This window comes from Colletotrichum fructicola (genome assembly GCF_000319635.2).
Source record: "Colletotrichum fructicola Nara gc5 chromosome Unknown KSG_Nara_v1_contig01, whole genome shotgun sequence".
Taxonomy (NCBI): Eukaryota; Fungi; Ascomycota; class Sordariomycetes; order Glomerellales; family Glomerellaceae; genus Colletotrichum; species Colletotrichum fructicola.
The window spans coordinates 1,701,047-1,720,660 of NW_027094051.1; the positions used below are offsets into that span (position 1 = coordinate 1,701,047).

The following is a 19,614-nucleotide window of genomic DNA, read 5'->3' on the forward strand; positions in this document are numbered from 1 at the left end:
TTCATCTCTCATTTCCAGCTCCAACAGCTAGCTTCTCCAGACTCCAGCTACGTCTAGAGCGAACCACGCCCGCGAATCTATCTTGCTCTCTGCTAAGAGCGTGCCACTCTTTTGTTTTGTACAACCTCATGGATTGCTGATCAGTCAATTGCTGTCATGGCTCCACGGCGGAATGCGCAATCGACTCCGGCGGAGATCTCTCTCTCCCCCCAGCTCAAGAGCTGCCTGGTCAACCTCCCCGCATCGTTGGTCTCGCTCCTCGTCAACGTCAACACCGTAAGAAATGCCTATGCTATCTGCAGTAGAGTTCAAATTAACAATTGCGCAATAGCCCGCGCAAAATGTCGTCGTGGAACTCAATTACCGACCTTCCTCCGCGAGCGCCTCCGGGTCCGGCGCATCACAACAACGGTCCGTCTTCGTGGGCTGGACCGGCATGCCGAGTAAGCGCAAAGTCGCCCCCATAGTCGGACGAGACGGGATCAATGGTGGCAGGAGTGGTGGACGCGAGCAAGAAGTGGCACAGGTTGAAATTGATGCCACGCTCGCCAACACTTTGGGACTCTCGGATGGGCAGAAGGTGACAGCCTCCATACACGTCGATCCTCCGGTTGCGCACACGATCAACATTGAGCCGCTTACGCCGGAAGACTGGGAAATGATTGAGCTCAACGCGAACTTCCTCGAACTCAACCTGCAGTATCAAGTCCGTGCCTTACCGAACCCCGCCTTCCTCTCGAGCACTGGTTCCATCGTCCAGCCGCACGCCGTCACGTTGCATCTGTCACCAACTTCTACAGCCAACATCAAGGTCGTATCGCTCGATCCCCCGCCACCAACCGATTTTCCATTCGCAAAAATCTCACCGAACGCCGAAGTCATCGTTGCGCCAAAGACCCGAGCCAAGACGTCGCATTCGCTGGGGGAGAACCGCAGCGTGGCCAGCACATCCAAATCGAAGCGAAGTGGCGCGAGCACAGTTCGTCGTCGAAGTGCGCGAGAGGAGCGAAAACCGGCGTTGTGTCTCCGAGGTGTAGACCAGACGGCATGTGTGGAGTGGTTTGACGAGGACATCACGATTCAAGACTTCAGTGTTTGGGTCGACCGCGACATTCTCTATACCAAGGACTTCCGAGGTGTAAACTACGTTTCGGTCAATATACTGCGTCCAACCCCCCAACCCAGCACCAACCCGCAAAAGCCGCAGCAGGACGCTGAAGCAGCGTCCAACGCGTCCAAGATCTCGACTAAGGTTATCGCGCATTTGCGGGCTTGGGATGATCCTCCTGACAGCAAAACAATCGCGCTGTCTTCGCCGTTGTGCTCAACTTTGGGCTTCACAGGCGCTGTAGGCGGCATTATCAAAATTGAGCCAGCGCCTCAGCAATGGCCACTAGATGCCGTGCAGAGGCTGATCATCCACCCATTTGCAGCCTCCAAGAAGTCGACATCAGACGGTTTGAAGTTCGGCGGCGAGTCCAAAGCTGGAAAGGAAGAAGCTTCAAAGCAATTCAAGCATATGTATGGAGCTCGCAAGGATTCTTCTTCCCTTCTTAGTGGTCCTCTGACCGATGGATCAGTCATTGGTCTCTACGACGGGTTGGAGGCTCCTCAAGGCTGGGAAGGTGGTGTCGTGCGCTTCGACCCGACTGCCATCAACAGCGATCCACTCAGATCGTCGACAAAATGGGTACTGGGACTCAGCGACAAGATCAATATCGAATTCCGTGACCCGGTCCCTCGTCCTCAGTGGATGAACAACGACAGTCTTGCCGAGTTGCAACCCTCTTATGATGGTCAGCTTGTGGGCATTGACAAATTGCTGCAAGATCTTCGAAGTCACCTCTCTCATCTATCTTCGACTCTCCTCACTGGTGCTCTTGGCTCAGGCAAGACTGCTGTTGCCAAGTCACTGGCTCACGAGCTCGGAAAAGAACTACTGTTTCACACCACATACTTCCCATGCAGAAAGCTTGTTAACGACGAAACGAGAGTCGCAACTATCAAAGACACGTTGAATCAGGTTTTTATGTCAGCAAGCTGGGGAGCCCGACTAGGGGGCAAGGCGCTTGTAGTTCTCGACGACCTCGATAAGCTGTGTCCGGTGGAAACGGAGTTGCAAGTCGGCAACGACAACGGACGCAGCCGCCAAGTGAGTGAAATCATTAGCAGCATTGTGCGTCAATATTGCAACGCGGAGACTGGCGTGGTTTTGCTGGCGACATCCGAGGGCAAGGATTCTTTGAATAATGTTATAATTGGAGGTCACGTCGTTCGTGAAATCATCGACCTAAAGGCGCCAAACAAGGAAGCAAGGCGCAAGGTCATGGAGTCCATTGTGAGACAGGATGCTGTTTCTCCTGAAGACATTCCGCAGGTGTCTCATGATGGTAGTCGACCTCAAACAGCGGATGGCAGTGCAGCAGGTGAAGATAGCGCTTGGATGGACGCAGGCAGCCAAGGCAGTTATGAGCAGCGGAACGGGACAGCAGCAGGCTTCGTTCTGGATCCTGATCTAGACTTCCTCGACGTCGCTGGTCTCACAGACGGTTACATGCCAGGAGACATTAGCTTGCTCGTCGCAAGGGCTCGCAATGAGGCAATCATTCGATCAGTCAGCGAGGATAACGAGGGAGGTGCCGTTAACCTTGGCCGCGTTGACTTCGACAGCGCCCTCAAGGGTTTCACGCCGGCGTCACTTCGAAATGTCTCTCTACAGAGCTCTACCACAACATTCAGCTCGATCGGTGGTTTGACGGAGACCCGACAGGTTCTCCTTGAGACCTTGCAATACCCGACAAAATACGCGCCCATTTTCGAGCAATGCCCTTTGCGGCTGCGGTCTGGTCTCCTGTTGTACGGATACCCCGGTTGTGGCAAAACCCTTCTCGCAAGTGCGGTGGCTGGAGAATGTGGTCTCAACTTCATCAGCGTCAAGGGACCTGAAATTCTCAACAAGTACATCGGTGCCTCGGAGAAGAGTGTCCGCGATCTCTTCGAGCGTGCATCGGCCGCCAAGCCTTGCGTCCTGTTCTTCGACGAATTTGACTCTATTGCGCCAAAGCGTGGACATGATTCTACGGGAGTGACGGACCGCGTGGTGAACCAGCTCCTCACTCAGATGGACGGTGCAGAAGGCCTCTCTGGTGTGTACGTACTCGCAGCCACTTCTCGACCGGACCTGATCGATCCTGCACTGCTTCGTCCAGGCCGTTTGGATAAGTCCCTGCTCTGCGACATGCCGTCACTGGAAGAACGTGTCGACATTCTAAAGTCGCTTTCTAGCAAGGTCAAGCTGAGCGAGGAACTGACGAAGTCTGACGATGCCTGGACGGAAATTGCACGACGGACGGAGGGATTTTCTGGAGCAGATCTCCAGGCGCTTGTCTCTAACTCACAGCTGGAGGCAATTCACGACGTGTTGGATGATGTCTCACACCCTCCTACGACCAACGGCAAGGTCAACGGAAAGTCGGCTTCCTCGAACGGGTCGATTCCCAGCTTCGTGCAGTTCAGGTATGGGCAAGATGCGGCGCCTGCTACGAAGGCCATCAGCCGATCCGCGGAGATTGTGGAAAACAACGCAATATTAGCCAAGCTGGAAAGCATTAAGCAAGCTCGGAAGAGGGTCAAGCACGCACAACGTCCAGAGGGCGAGGCTAAGCCCGTCGAGGATAAGGAGGTTGTGGTGAGGTTGGACCACTTGATGAAAGCTCTGGAGAGTACCAGGTCCAGTATCAGTACGCAGGAGCGAGCAAGACTGCAAAGAATCTATAGAGAATTTGTTGTCGGCCGTAGTGGTGAGATGAGAGACGGCCAAGGTAGCATGGAAATTGGCGGGCGAAGTAGCCTCATGTAAGCTCGCATACGAGAGCGCACCAGCAAGGAAGCAAGCAAGCATTTTGACGAAAGCATGCGTCTCTGATCATGAGGCGCTCTGAATATGAATCTATTCATACCACTCATGTCTGCCATCTACAGGCTCTTCGTCTTGTTCGCAACATCTTTCCTCTCAACCAAATAATTCTTTTCTCTTCGATGGATCACTTCTTGCCCTCCAGGATCTTCTTGTGAAAGTCTTTCCAGTTCACGTCGCACTGCCCCTTCACCACGCTGGACAAAAATCTGGAACACTTGATGTCCACAACCTCAACCAACTCACTTCCCCCGCCTTCAGCATCTCTGACAGTCCAGCGCGTCTCCAAAACGACGCTGAGTGGGCAGCTGGTGCGCACAAAGCTGCCGTCCTTGGTGAACGTGAATTCGTAGTCGCTGACCGCATCCCTGTCCCAGATACCCTTGGGAAGCAGCGTTGGCACGCTGTCGGTGACTGAGTAGCACTCCGTCGCAGCAATGGGCTCAATGTCCTGGGGCACCGTTGGCGGGATCTCGGGGGTGCGTTTGGTGTAATCCTTCATGTTGGGATCGCACTTGATGTGGTGCTCCGCGTCGTGGATGAGAGCGATCGCGTCCTCGTTTGACGTGCCCTCCGGGACCGGGGTAACGTGGGTTAGAGTAACTGTTGTGTTGAGCATTTCGGCTGAGTCGAGAGTTGTTTTCCGGGTGTTCCGAGCAGAGTGTCTGACGATCTCAGTGTATCCTTTTTATGTGCTGATTGTTGGTTGGCCTCTGACTAACAATGAAGCCGAAATTTAGAGTGGGTTTGAATACGCTCGCCGCTAACAAAGAGGTGCAGTTGAGACAAAGTGAGGAGGCTTGAATTAAATACAACTTGGATTCGAACAAAGGAAAGCGTAAAATTGAAAATTACTCGGCCCGTCCTTATACACATTGGAGGCCGCATGCGTTCTATGCGGGAGTCAGTTGCATGTGACACACTTGATGTATCAGACGACTCCTGCCCACGGACCCGAATACGCGTGCGAGTGGATTGAGTGATCTTCGGTTTCCTAACCTTGCTGATTGAAGGCATAATTAAAGGAATGTCAAATTGGAGAAACGTTTCCCCCCCGCATGTACCAAAGGCAAAGTACCTGGGCACTGGGGGGATGCTCAAGTCTCTCATCGAGAGTGCTCAAGATGGGCTTGACAGTTGGTTGCATACGATGGTATTGTCAATTGGACAGAAGCAAGCTTATTGAAGGCCAAGCTTCTAGTTGCTTCGGTTTCTTTGTTGGTTTTCTTCATGTTTACAGGCAATTGCACAATACCAAGCTTTCCATCGAGAACTGGCCTCCTGTCGCTTTTGGGAACCCCTGGGGTGTCTAGCGCTTCCGATTGGGAAAGTCTAATTCGACTTCAACCCGGCACATTCTCTCCGCGGAATAATGACGAAAGAAAGCAATTATGCTTGGCTCGGCCTCGGAGGCAAAGCGCTGACGCAGCGGGATGTCATGTGTGTCGGTCTTGAGGTCGGCGGAGCTGCGCAATGCCCACCGAAGCAAAAGAGGCCCGAGGGACAGACGTCCCGGACCCGGATGCGGATGCGGATACGGAGTGTCGGCGCTGAGTTTCCTCTTGTGGGATTTCCGTGCGAGAGTGCCTCCGCATAACCGCCCGGAACCGACGTCGTTTGATGGAGTCGAGTGGCCACCCCAGACTGCCGGCCCTCCGGTTCATATCGGAGCTCGAAAGCTAGCAATGGAAAATGGAACGGTGCAGCCAGTTTTGTGTTATCACCGAGTCATTCGCACTCATTTGCGTTTACCTTACCTGAAACCCCTATTAGTACGCGATTTATTACCCCTCTATGCTACTTTTTACTATTAATAATAATACTACTAACTAATATTAATTAACATACTTTTTAATATAATTTAAGCTTTTTAATACTATTTAGAGTATAATATAAGTATAATTTTATAATATTAAAATAAAGTAATAATAATCTAAATCTTATATACCTAATATAGTTATTAAAACTAATAGTAGTATATAGATATAGAAATATCTTTTTAAACCCAGAATTTCTACTAATAAAGTTAATAATAAGAAAATCCTTTCTATTTATATTAATTCTCTAAGAAAAAGATTATAAGAGAAAGCTTATATTATATTAACTTTAATCTAATCTAAAATATATTATTTTTAATAAAATAGCTATAATAAAGAGCTTCTAACTAATTATAAAAAAATTAGCTAAATCCCTTATTAGCTTTAAGAGAAGTAAAATAAACTTAATTAAAAAGAGTAATAATAATTTCAATTTTTAAAATAAAGTAAATATAAAAAAAAGAAGGTTTTATATTAATAGTAATATATATAAACTTATAATTAGAGTTATTATTTGATAGATTTAGCTATAAATAAACTTTATAAATAAATAGTATAATTTATTAGTATTAAAAATAATAAATAATAATATTAATAAAGTTAAAGAGATAGTTATAATAACTAAAAGTTAATAATATTAAGGCTATTATTAAAGCTATTATTAAGATTACTATAAAGCTACTAATTAATTTTATTATTAAAGAGAATAACTTATTTGATAAATACTTATTACTAGTTATTTCTATTATAATTATTATTATTATTACTACTTATAGAACTTTTAAGTTTATATAGAGATTAAGATTTCTAAGAATAATATTAAGATATAGCTAAATATTAAGGTTAGGAAAATTAAATAAGAGAGTATAAATAACTAAGCTAAATATATTATTTATAATATAATTAAAAACTTCTATTATAATATTATAATTACTTTTTTATATTTAACTTTATTTAAATTACCTTTCTTTTTAGCTTAAATTATTAAATTATATTTTCTAAAGAGATATTTTATATGAACTACTAAAAGCTTAATAACTAAAACTTATAGCTATTTAAATATTAAGGATAAATTAATAATATTATTAAGAATAATAAAAAGAAGAATAAGTTATTATAAGTTAAGATTATTACTCTTATTATATTAAAACTACTTAATTAATATATATTAGTCTATATAAGCTAGTTATCATTATAAGCTTTAATAATTATTTTTAATACTATTTAATATAAGTTCTACTTAAATAACCCTCTTAGTTAGAATAATATTACTTTAAAACTTTATTAAAATACTTTTATAACTTAATATAACTTTATAAATTTTATATTAAAATAATAACTTTATTAAGCTTATTTTTATTAAGCTTAATAATATTAAAAAACTATTATATTAATAGAAGTAATAACGTAATTAATTATTGACTAATAAGTTAAAATAGAAAAAGACTTAAGATATGTACTAAGTAATTTAAGCTTTTTATAAGTATAAATTAAAAGTTAAGTAACTACTTTAATAATTATAATAATACTATTAATAACTATTATATTAATTATCTTTTTATTTTATTAAACTTACTTAGTGCAAAGGGTTGGTAGGAGCAATGTTGCAACTCGTACTTCCTTTCTCAAATGAGAATCCTCAGATGAGGAAGGAAGGTTTCTTGTTCATCTCAGCTACATCTACATGCCCTTTTATCTTCGACCCTGATATCCTATCCCTTGATATCCTATCCCTTGATGTCTTACTCAGTGCCGAACATAGCCGAGAGCATCCCATGTGACAGACCTAGCCTGTTACACTTAGTTATACTTTATATTATTAAATAAGTTTAGTAATAAGATCTTTAGTATTAATATATTTAAAGTATTTTACTACTAAAAGATAAAATATAATCTTATAATATTATATAATAAAAAGAAACTTATTAATAATACTAATAGTTAATTTATATCTAGATCTTATAATAATATATATTAATTTACTAATAATATTAGCTAAATAGATAATCATAATATTATAAGCTTTAAATTAATATACTTAATAATAGTTTTAACCTTTTATAGCGCTTTAATATATATACTAAAGAGGAGTTAACTCTATAAGAATAAAAAGAAAAATAATACATAAATTCTTGTAAAAAAAGCTCTTCTAAAGCTATTAATAATTAATTTATATAATAATTTATATTAATTAATATTTTTTAGCGTTAGTACGTATAAATAGGTAAAAGTAGCATGGAGTGGTAATAAATCGCGCACTACTAGGGGTTTTAGGTAAGGCAAACGCAAATAAGTGCGGTAATCTTGTATCCGTCCTAGTTCTGCAAGGGACGTTGTCAGCTTCCAGCAGCTGCATCTTCTGGCGTGTTGGAAGGTGAGCCCCCATTCCCTCATTCCGAGCCTCTTTGAATGATGAATGAAGTCAAGTCGCCTGCGCAGCATGCGGGCCAATCACAGACGAATCTTCGGGCAGCTATCTGCCAGTTCTTGGTTAGATTGTCGCTCATCACAGAGCAACACTGGCATGGAACGATGGCAAATGGGAGGTGCATTGATGCAAATTGTGGTTAGATGTAACTGAGCATTGACTCAGGACCTCAAAGGGGCATGCCATCTACGTCTCCAAAGTTCGTTAGCTAGCCAAATTTGTTCTCGTAGAGAATTTCCCGATATGGCTTATTTGCATACCTTTTTGGAGAGGAAACTGTTGACGAAGAATGGAGTAGGCGATTCTGAAAGGGGAAGAAGATGAAGTCTAAATCAGAGCTAAAAGGTCTTCGGTACTAATATAGGCTCGCAGCAGCAGCAGCGGTGCCTTATTCGGCTTACCATGGAAGGGACCAACCCCATGCCGCACCTGCCTATATTACTATTTCTCGCGTCGACCGCAGACCGCCTGCCTCCCGATGTCTGGAGATCGCGCTCGTTCGATACCCAATACAGGCAGGGTCTATAAAAAAAGCTTTCATCTCTTCCTATTTGGATAGGGTTGAGCTGTTATACTGCCTCATGGAACGACTCTACTTAATATTCAGCTACTCGGCGGGAGGTCGCGACAATCCCTTTCTGGGCTGCCATGTGACGACGTCCTTAGCAACCACTCTTTCCCGTATTCTGGCTTGAATGCATTGGCTAATTCTTAGAGCTTGCTTTGATTTTACTTCCTAGGGATATCGGACAAGAGAGAGTCATTATAAGAGAATCCTGAGGCTATTTCGAGGCCTGACTACCTATAGGTGTAGAGCTTTCCTACGCCTTTCTGTTATCAAACAAAACTATATATACAATGGTCATCCTGGCCAGCTCTTGGGGGGTCATCCAGCATCGCCCCGAGCTCAACATCCCATTGCCATTGAACCATAATCATCAACAAACTCATCGCCCCGTAGCTCTGGTACCGGATTCAGGGAAATTGCCAATCGTACTCACAGGTCAGCGCCTCCAAATCGACCTTCTTACGCGTTGCAGTGAGGAAGACATGAATGAGATCCTCGACCTTGCCCTCCGACTTGTCGCCGATATCCTGCTCCTCGCCCTTCTGCTCAATCTCTTCCTCACCCTTCTTCTGATTGGCCTTCTGCTCGTCGTTCTGCTCGCCGTTCTGCTCGTCCATCTGCTCGTCCATCTGCTCGTCCATCTGCTCATCCATTTGTTCGTCCTGATCCATACCTTCCTCGTAATGGCTAGCCCCACAATATCCATGGCATAAACCAGATTTACCAGACGTAGAGGTGACGCCCACAATCTCGAAAGCATCGCCACGCTTGAGCTTCACCGTGTGGACCCAGTCCTCGGACTCAAGCATCGTGAGCTTGCGGTGCTTGACCCCGGAATGCACGACGTCCATGTACTTCTTCTTCATAATCCAGGCCTCCAGCTGTGGGAGGAGATAGAAGCGCGCCTGCTGAAGGATCATGGCGTACATGGCGTGGTCGAAACCGTTGCGCTCGCACCAGAAAAAGGGGTATTGTCCGGTGCGGAGGTAGCGGATTATGTGGCTGAAGAGGTCCGGGTCGTTGTCAATGTGGAAAGCGCCGTCGCGAAACCACTGAGAGATGGGGAGGGAGAAAAGGTGGGCGAACCAGGGGCTTCGTCCGAGGACGTTCGCGCTGGAGACGAACTGACGGCCTCCCACCATGATGACGATTTTGTTCTTGTAAGGAGGCGGGTAGACGAATCCCGGAGGATCGGGGGGGATGTCCTGGTGGCCACGACCTGGGTACGGAAGATGTACACGAGGGCCTGTGTTGTACGCAGTATTCGCGCTGGTCTCATCAGTGAAGGAGGACTCGCTGCCATCCTGAGATATGAGGCTGTCCGCGTAGTCCTTGGCGTAAGGGTTGACGTTGGGGTCGTCGGAGAGAATCTCTGGGTACTGGCGAGACCAGAGAGGATTGGTGTAGTAGTCGGGCTCAGCTGTGGGCTGAAACAATGTCGGCTTGCCATTCTTCAGATAGATCTTGGGCTTCGACTCCTCGTTCCAAATGTCAGGGGACAGGGACGAATTGTCTGCCGCTACCATTCCGTTTTCGCCAGCAATCACAGTCTTGTCAGAGTTGTCTGAACTGTATCCATCGTCATCATCGTCGTCCTCACTGAAGTGGACCTTCTTGTCGGTAGCCTTCTTATCCTCTCCAGAGGTCTTGAGAACGCCATGCGAGGAACTGGGGCTGGCGTATGAACTAGAGGGGAGAGGAGGGACCTCATCCGGCTTCTGCTTCTCTGTGGGAATCTTGGGAAGAGCGCGAGGGGGAAGATGCGAGACGGCGTAAGAAACGGACGGCAGAAGCACCGTATTCTCGGCTGGCTTGTTCGCGGCGAGAGTCTCACCAAGGTGGCTCGAGTGAAGAAGGGTAGGATTTGCCTCAGTCTGTGTCGAAAAGGTGTCACGCATGGACTTGACGGGACTGAAAGTCGAGGATGGGAGCAGGACAGCGTCAGCCGACTCTCTGTCAACGATCTTCACTGCAGTGTCGGTCCGCTTGTGACGGTAGATTGGAAGCTTTCCGGCTTTTTTCTCGCTCATCTGGGTCGAGCTGTGATCGTCAGGCTCAGAGCTTTCACCATTCTCAGACTTGGCATCGGCGTTGGCAATGTTGATGTTCTCAGTGAGGCTGGTGATATGGCTGAAGTTATTGGCCGTCGGAGAAGCGATTTCAGGCGTGTTCTTGTCGCCAGAAGCCAGTTGATCGGTGACGCCATTTGGAGACGCATTTTGATCAATCTGGGCGCCATTTTCGGCTTGAAAACCATCGATGGGAGCAATCATCATGTCGAGTCGCTCAGAGGGTGCCATTGAGATGTCGGTCGAATTCGATGTTCCTTGCGACGAGGAAGCAACCGGCGTAGTTCCAGCTCCTGGGTTCTCCTTATCGCCACCGAAGAGACCAAAAAGGCTCTTTCTCTGGATCTCGTCGGAGGAGTCCGCAGACCGGAAGCGTCTGGTACCAAATTTCTGGTACGGCATTGGCATTGTTGTTGAGAATGCGAGCTTCGGTGTATTGGCAGCAGGTTGATCAGCCGCAGCTGGTGATGAGGAAGGCTGCTCGTTGTTAGATGATTTTGGGAAGGAGCAGAAACAAAATATTTTGTTTTGATTTCTCGAAACATACCTGAGTCTTGCTCTCGGGATGAAAGAGCTCCATCGGGCAAGACGCGCAGCCTCTCAGTGCCCGACTACCAGAGTCAAGGGCCATCTGCGAGGCTGGTTGCTGCGACGATGCGGGTCTGTTGAGGTTTCTCGTCCAGTATTGGTGTGGACACACAACAATTTCAAATGCGTGCTAGCACTAAGAGCAGCAGAATAACAAGGCAAGGCTGTGAACAACAGTTATTTTTTCCTCGCATGTTCCTGGACTTGGGTGCATATGAAGGGACTTTGTTCACCTAGAATATCTTGTTAACAAGGGGAAAGGGAAAGAAAGGAGAGAAGGGAGGCTCACTAGTATTGAGTCCATGAAGATTCACTTGCTGAAAATTCTTGAAAAGTCAGGTGAGCAATGGTCCTGGACTGCCTGCCTGAGGAGCGAGGCATATCGCAGCGGTTTTCATCCTCACTTTCGTTAGTGGACTGAGATCCGTCCCAACCAAAATATCTTCACACCAAATGAGGACAGTGCGTCCACCGAAGGCAAGGCGTATCAAACTTGGGTTGCTGTGATTTTCCCGGCAGAGGATGCTGAAAAGGTGGTGGGCAGCGCTCAGAAGCAGAGAGATTTCCACGAGGTGTTTGGGAGTGGGTGTTGTGATTAAATTGCAAATATACCAAAATATGTAAGAGGGAAGAATCAAAGAGCATTCAGCGAAAATGAGAACACAGGGTCCAGCCAACAGAACGAGAGAAAAAAAATAAAAACCAATTCACCAGCAGTGGCGCTGCAGAGAATCAACTGATGGTGGTCGATCACTAAGTTCAAGGAGACATTAACTGGGAAACGTCGCCTCTCGCCCTCAACCACTCCCACGACCACTTGGCCGTGTCTGCTGGTGATAGTGTTCAAGTCAAGGCTACTCAAAAAGCACACCCACGCGTCAGCTTTTCAGCTAGAACAGTTGGTATTTCACAGGAAGTCAATATCCATTGCTTGTAAAATGTCCCTGACAAGAATTGTACGTTTACGGAAAGAATTTGGGACATTCATGCCAACCTCGTTTGAATTCTTGTTTTCCCTTCGCAAGATCGCTCCTTTCACGCCTGACCAGACGGATCGCACCCTTAGACTCAAAAAAGCTACCCAATCCAGATGCAAGGGCCTTAGATTCAGTGGTGGAATAAATGCTCCTGCCCCCAGAACCAAATCTCCGGAGAGATACAATGGTGTTGCTAAGAGATCAGTCTGCGTTGAATGTTGACTACATTTACAGTCATCCATCGCTCAGAGGATCGTCGAGCGTGCTGTTGATTTATGCTCACCCTTGGTCTGCCTCGATCAAGTCACAGAATCGAGGCTTGATCGAGAACAGACATCTCACCTTCATCATAACAATGTTTTGGTGACAGAAGGACGTAAAAGTGCAAGGACGTCGCATCTGCATTTGGAGATTCGTCGTTGACCCCGGCCCCAATTATGGGACCACTTTTCCTTCCAGAAGGGGGTGAGTCTATGTCACTGGGTGTGTACGTAAGCCGCATACTCTCGGTGCTGATAGAGGGGTCCTCCAAAAAATTTCCCTTCTTATCGATCGCAACTTTTTGCTGTTCCAGCCATAGTGACAAACCACACCATGGCGCCCATCACACCCAGTCAAGCCGAGCTGGACCGGCGCAGGGTAAGTCAACAAGCCGTTCTATGCAGTCGTCGGCCCGTCTAACCCATTGCTTCTCCAGATAGTCGGTATCAATAAGGAGACCGTCACCGATGTGACCTCGACCGACTACCCGGGAACCTACCCGGGCGAAGACCACTCCTGGGACCTCGAAAAGTTCGCAGAGAACTTTCGCATCCAGTTCCACCACAACAGCCAGCACGACGCGTCATTCTCCCTGATCGGCGTCGACGCCTCCATCGCGAACGCCTTCCGTCGCACCCTCATCGCCGAGATCCCGACCGTCGCTATCGAGAACGTCTACATCGAGAACAACACCTCCGTTATCCAGGATGAGGTCCTCGCCCACCGCCTGGGCCTGATTCCCTTCACCGGCAACCCCGAGGGCATCCACAACTTCCTTAAGTGGTACCGCAAGCCTGAGGATGGCGGCAAGGGCTCTTTCGACTACAACACCGTCCAGCTGCGCCTACGCATCGAGTGCACCCGCAACCCAGACGCCAGCCCCAACGAGAAGGACACGAACGTTGCCTTCAACCATGCGAGCGTCTACGCCAAGGATATTGAGTTTGTCCCCTCAGGCCGCCAGGTCGAGTTCTTCTCCGGCGAGGACGCCATCCGTCCCGTCAACCCGGACATCCTCATCGCCAAGCTGAGGCCGGGCCAGTGCATCGAGCTCGACATGCACATGCACAAGGGCATCGGCGCCGACCACGCAAAGTTCTCCCCCGTCGCCACCGCGTCATACCGTCTCATGCCTACCATCACCATCACACGACCGATTCTGGGCCAGGACGCCGAGAAATTTGCTAAGTGCTTCCCCAAGGGCGTCATCGGCATCGAGAAGGTCACCAAGAAGGAGGCTGCGGTTGCCGGCAGCGGGTACGAGGGACACGAGGGCGAGAAGAAGGCTGTGGTCAAGGACGCCATGAAGGATACCGTCAGTCGCGAGTGCTTGCGCCATGCCGAGTTCGACGGCAAGGTGAAGCTGGGCCGGGTGCGCGACCACTTCATCTTCTCCATCGAGAGCACCGGGCAGTGGGACAGCGATCAATTGTTTTTGGAGTCAGTTAAGCAGTTCAAGACGAGGTGTATTCGTCTCGAGCAGCAGGTCATCAACATGGTTAGATGAAGCTTCACTGCACATGTACCATACCTATAGATATCCCGTGGTTTCTGGTTTTTCAACGGCTGGCTGGCAATGGAAAGAAAAAAGTTAATTCATGGCAATGCGTTTATTTTATTCTCTTGATATTTCACCTGAAATAATCAACTCCTGTTTTATGGCACATAGCGCCGCGCTTCGTCCGTCTTGGACATATCATGCCTTCATTATTGTCCCTCGATACTTTTGTGGGGGTTTGGTGATTATGCAGTTCCCCTGAACCGCAGGTAGAAGTTGAACTCGAGTGGGAACGCCGGGTCAGTGACAATCACGTTTTGCCCGTCCTCCAGTCCCAGCTCCTTGATGGTCTTCTCAAGATTCGGCCTTGTCTTTTTCTCCAAGCTAGGCGGGAATTGCATGTATAGCGTCTTGCCCTCGCCTCGAAGGGACGGCTTCTTCAGCTGAGCCTCCGGCCGGGTTGCGAACGAGTCCACAAGCTCTTGGAGGGTGCTGTTGGGATCAACCTCCAGTGGGCGTGATTGCTGTCCGCAGACGGGGCAGTCGTCCTTCTTTTCATGTCTGAAGGTGTAAGTGTAGACACTGTCGTTACCAGAGTACATCATGTAGTTCTCCTCCATGCCAAGCGTCGGTGCCGCAGAGCTTGCAAGCTTGAAGGCCTCGTTGCAGCATGACGCAGCAATGATGGCGTTCGTGGAGGCGATAGCCGGGATGATGTTCTTGATCACGCCTTGGGTGAGGGCGTAGGTGACGCCTGAGATCTTGAACTCCTCTGCACGCGCAAGTGCCTTTTGGTACAACCACGAGACGTGTGCAGGGTCATCCTTGTCGAGCTGGGGGAACGGCTTCTCCTGATCCCATGCGATAACATGCGCCCACTCGATACAGTGCTCAGGCTGACGAGGGATTGAGGCGATGGTGCAGAGAGGAACAGCGACTCTAGGGGCATGCATATCCAACTGACACTCGATACAGGAGGTCATTGAGGGGATGACCACGCGAGCCTGACCCTTGAAACCCTCTGTACCGCCATCGATCAAGGGAATCAGACAGTCGGCATCCTCGCCCGCTTCAGCTATTGATACCAACATGGCGTTGATCCATCTTCGTGCTTCAATACTGTCCAGGCCACAGATGACAAGCTGGAATTGCTTGTAGAAGTCGGCGTCGAAGTCCTGGATGCGGCAGTTATGGGCGGTGATTGTGACGCCCTTCACACGGCGCATGACGAACTGCGCTGCGCATTCGGATTTTGACTTGCCCACATCGGACTGGCGGAAGAGGAATTGTCGGTTGAGGTTCGAGATATCGATAGTGTCTGGTACGCTTCAGTCAGCATGGGCGCTGCCATTGATGTCGGTTGCGCTTACCCATATCAATGACGTGGATGTCTTTGAACTTGGACATTGCCAAGTTCTTCAGTATTTCACAACCCAAACCGCCGGCACCACTGGGAACTCGTTAGTCGGAGGTGTCAGAGGTTTCGTGGCAAGTGACGAGACACGTACATAACCCTGTTGACCCCATGTTAGCGACTGGCAATGATGTCGGAGTGCGTTTCCTTTGCTTACAATACTTTCATCTTGTCAAACTGCTCGAAGGCCTCTGGTGTTCCGGCGACATCTGGGTCGCTGAACGGGCCGGGGTTCTTTCGAATGTTGTCGAGATATGTCCTGGAATCATGCAGGCATCAGCAAACGAAACAGGCGATTCGCGATGACAAGCTCGGTTTGTATCTACCATCTCTTCTCTTCGTTCACGGTGCTGGCCGGCATTGAGCCTTTTGCTATCGCAATAGGGGCTTCGGTAGCCATGTCTGGTAGGAGAAGCCGGTCGAGCTTGGAGTTGAGGGACTGAACGGGCTTGAGTGTGGTGTCTTGATCCAGCTGCTGAAGCTGGCTGTCGGGAGACGGAGGGGCCGACATGATGAAATAGGCGGCCTAAAGTGCCTGGACGATTGCGGCCGTGCACGATAAGCGTTATCGGAGGTCTATCGATTGCTCTAGTGGGGTTGCTACAGGGGTTAGGAGTGCTACACTAAGCCGAGGGTGGTGGGGTGGGTGGAAATGCTGTGAACGCTCTCGCAACGTCGTTGCCTTCGTCTGTGCTGCCTGCATTTTCCACCAGAAGCGAGAATGATGTGTTTCTACTTATAAAAATTAAGCGCTTGCAGAACTAGATCGGGGATTACAAATGCCGATAGCCAACAAAGTTTGCTAAAAGATCTGGACGAACCAAGAAAACAAGCTCAAGATTAACCTTTTCTCGACTTTCCCCTTGGGACCATGCAATCGACCTAAGGCTAGTCAACGGCGATGGACTTCACCCCAGTCAGCACGACCTACCTCAAGGCCAGGCCTGTCGACCCTTCTCACCAGGAGTCAGAAACGATTGCCAAGGCTAAGCCGGCCATTCAAAGTACCGAGATCGACACTGTCGAGATTGCTTTGGAGACCTTGAAGAGCCAACCGGACCACGACACTCTCATATCTGTCTTACAGTCTCTCGATCATGGGCGTATCGCCAAGTCGGGCTTCAAGATCTCAAAGCCAAACCCGGAGGCCGCACAGATAATCCAGTGCCTAGTTTCGGAAATAATCCCGAATTACTGGCCTCTGTTGAAAGAGGAGGCTTCTACCTCGAGAGCTGGTCAAGGAACCGATCTGGAGTTATTATTGAAATCCCTCAGAAACGTCACCGGGCTCAACGCAGCAATCACCCGGTTGAAAGCCTTGATCCAAGAGTCAAAGGCTGGTGCGAAAGATGTGAAGAGGCCATACCTAGCAATCAACTTGAACGTCCTCATTGAAGTCTGCTCCGCAGTGCTAGAAAGGGATGATTGCCTCGCTGCGCTTTGGGACGCAAGCAGCGCAGGTCTAGGAACCGTGGCCCAGCGCCGCCCGATGGCTCACGAGTTCACCGCACTCATAGCTGGGGGGCGGCTTGTGTCAGTTGCAGCTGAGGCAGACGTCCTCGCCAACCCGGACAGAGCTTCGAGGAACAGTCTCTGGGTTGCCGACGGACTGCAATACAGCAAGTGGCTTGGAAGAAGCATTGCATACTGGGCAAAATGTGATATCTCTTCCGATGATATCAAGCTCTGTGCCGAAGTATTTGCAAGGTCACTGCGCCTAGGGTATTCAGGTAGGCCAATTGCTATCAGCTTTCTGCTGTTGGGAGGGACGAGTCAACTAACCCTGTGCCAGATGCATTGATGAGGCAGCTCATCACGGATATGCTCCTTGGTCCAGAAAAGAATCGCAACGCTTTCTTCAAACTGTTCGGTCAATTCTCCCAGCTGGAACAGAAACGAACAATCTTCGCGGTCCTGAAACACTTGTCTGAAGTCTTCCTTAACAAGCTAGATGATGAAGAGACCGCAGAGCCGAGCCAAATCATCTCTGCAGCTGCGGGTGTTGTTGACAGGTTGATCGCAAACGGGGAGAGTCGGAAAACTCATCTTGTTTCATGGCTCACAAGCTCTACCGGCGCTGGTCTCGGAGAAGGCATTGGGATCAGACGTGCGGTTTTGGCTGCTTTGGCCCAAGATAAAGAGTGCATCAACCTAGTTCTCGAAAAGAGCATCAACCAATTTGGAGACCAGCTCTACATCAAGCACTCTCCAATTCTGCAGCAGCAGGCCCACGCCCAGGTCCTGCTTCTCAGTGCCGGATACGTCAACAGGCTCTCGCCCCTGAAACTCAAAATGATCATGCGGTCTGCCGCCTACCTTAATACTGTCTCCAACAGAATTGGCGCCTCTCAAGAGAAAGCCAGATTTCTAGGCCTGGCGGTAGGCGAGGCACTCTCGAGTCTGATTGATGGAAGCGACAAAAAATTGGATTTCAAGATGGAGGAGATGGAGACCAACGAAGCCAAGCTCTACAAAGATCTAGTCAAGGTAACAGATCAGGTCGGCCCCATCGACGTCCTCATCACCAAGCCCTCAGCAGAAGAGAAGAGACAGCCACCGGCACCCAAACCATCTCGACCAAAGCCAGCTCCGAAGCCGAAGAAGCAACCTGCCGCGCCCTCAAAGTTTATCATCCAAGAAGTGTCAGACTCGGAAAGCGAAGACGAAGATCTTGTTCGCTATGCCAAACCTGACTCTGACCCAGAAGACTCAGACGAGGACCCGACTCTTGTGCGCCGCGACAAACCCAAGGCTCCTGTTTACGTCCGCGACCTGCTCTCCTATCTCCGCGATACAGACAACTACGACAAGCAGAAGCTCGCCTTGACAACAGCTCCTACCTTGATCCGGCGCAAAGCCAACTTTGGAACAGAAGTGACCGACCACGCCGAAGAACTCGCCACGCTGCTCGTAGGTCTGCAAGACAAGTTCGAGATTGAGAATTTCTGGGACCTCCGCTTGCAAGGTATGATGGCTGTCGTGGTAGCTCAACCGCAAAAGATGGGACAGTGGTTTGCAAAGACGTTCTTTGATGGCGACTACTCCGTCTCCCAGCGCGCCTCAGTTCTCATCGTGCTCGGCCTTAGCGCCCGTGAGCTCGCCGGCTTCGATGCCTCAGAATACGCCGCCGCGGCATCCTTTCCCTCCAAACGCCTCCCGGAGAAGATGGAGGCACTCTACCTCGACCAGTCAACATCCAAAAAGCTCCCCTCGTCAACCCTCAAGGCTCTTCCCTCCAACGCTCTCGACACCATCGCCAACTCCCTAACTTCGGCCTTCATGGCTCCCATAGCAGCCAACGCAGCAGATGCAACAACCGGCCCCGACGCCCTGAAACTCTCCACCTTCACCTCTCGCCTCCAAAATAAGACGTCCAAGAAGAAGACCGGCATCCGGTCCATTCCCAACACAACCGCCTCGGTGCTCAGCACATCCTTCTTCTTCCCTCTGACCGCACGCTTCCAGCATGCCCTGCGCTCCCACTCCGCTCGCTCAGGCGTCTTCATCCAGTCCCATCTGCTCTCGCTCTACCTCAAGACGCTCGCCGTGCTCATCCACTCGGCGGGTCCAGCGACACTCGCGCTCCCTCAGATGACGGCCGAACTGTGGGATCTGCTGCTCGGTGTGCGAGCTCATGTTTCAGGGGACGTCCCGGGTACACACGCGCTACTGATTGCGCTGGCTGCTATGTTGGAAGTCAACGAGGCAACGGACATGCGGCGACTTTGCGAGGCGCACCCGCGCGAGGTTGTCGAGACCCAGGAGTGGGTTAGTGGCATCTTCAACAATACCCGCGGAGAGGATGGCGGGGAGGAGAACGATGTCAAGATGCTTGCCGCTGCGGTACTCATCAAGCTGCAAGAGGCAACGGAAAAGTATCGCGCCCTACTATTGGGCGACATGATTGGATTCCAGTAGGATAGAGTTTACGTGAATCGGAGAGAAATTGTCCAAAGGAGTGACTGTTATTCTTACTAACTATATGTGGCCGTGGCTGTGACTTTTACATTAAAAACAGAGGTGAGGACCCGTAGTAATATGAACCATCCAACAAAATAGCAATACGCCTCCGCTATTT

The 19,614-nt window shown here is 49.0% G+C and overlaps 6 protein-coding genes across 6 annotated transcripts; 3 read left to right on the forward strand and 3 right to left on the reverse strand.

The window, feature by feature from the left end:
- Positions 1–156: 156 nt before the first annotated feature.
- On the forward strand, positions 157–3,859 carry PEX1 (Peroxisome biosynthesis protein PAS1; the record flags this gene model as incomplete). Its single annotated transcript, XM_066150681.1, has 2 exons — positions 157–276; positions 332–3,859. 2 exons carry the CDS (start codon positions 157–159, stop codon positions 3,857–3,859), a joined length of 3,648 nt encoding a protein of 1,215 aa, XP_066009718.1.
- Positions 3,860–4,043: 184 nt separating this feature from the next.
- CGGC5_v000494 (uncharacterized protein) lies at positions 4,044–4,535 on the reverse strand (the record flags this gene model as incomplete). Its single annotated transcript, XM_032032399.1, has 1 exon — positions 4,044–4,535. One exon carries the CDS (start codon positions 4,533–4,535, stop codon positions 4,044–4,046), a length of 492 nt encoding a protein of 163 aa, XP_031888584.1.
- Positions 4,536–9,136: 4,601 nt separating this feature from the next.
- CGGC5_v000495 (uncharacterized protein) lies at positions 9,137–11,206 on the reverse strand (the record flags this gene model as incomplete). The annotated part of the gene is made up of 1 exon (XM_032032398.1): positions 9,137–11,206. One exon carries the CDS (start codon positions 11,204–11,206, stop codon positions 9,137–9,139), a length of 2,070 nt encoding a protein of 689 aa, XP_031888577.1.
- Positions 11,207–12,957: 1,751 nt separating this feature from the next.
- On the forward strand, positions 12,958–14,131 carry rpc40 (DNA-directed RNA polymerases I and III subunit RPAC1; the record flags this gene model as incomplete). The annotated part of the gene is made up of 2 exons (XM_032032397.1): positions 12,958–13,002; positions 13,061–14,131. 2 exons carry the CDS (start codon positions 12,958–12,960, stop codon positions 14,129–14,131), a joined length of 1,116 nt encoding a protein of 371 aa, XP_031888578.1.
- A 236-nt stretch (positions 14,132–14,367) lies between these two features.
- uba3 (NEDD8-activating enzyme E1 catalytic subunit) lies at positions 14,368–16,047 on the reverse strand (the record flags this gene model as incomplete). The annotated part of the gene is made up of 5 exons (XM_032032396.1): positions 14,368–15,440; positions 15,493–15,572; positions 15,631–15,636; positions 15,694–15,795; positions 15,863–16,047. The coding sequence occupies 5 exons, from the start codon at positions 16,045–16,047 to the stop codon at positions 14,368–14,370; spliced, it is 1,446 nt and encodes a 481-aa protein (XP_031888576.1).
- A 390-nt stretch (positions 16,048–16,437) lies between these two features.
- On the forward strand, positions 16,438–19,454 carry tel2 (DNA replication checkpoint protein tel2; the record flags this gene model as incomplete). The annotated part of the gene is made up of 2 exons (XM_032032395.1): positions 16,438–17,266; positions 17,329–19,454. The coding sequence occupies 2 exons, from the start codon at positions 16,438–16,440 to the stop codon at positions 19,452–19,454; spliced, it is 2,955 nt and encodes a 984-aa protein (XP_031888498.1).
- Between the last annotated feature and the right edge of the window lie 160 nt (positions 19,455–19,614).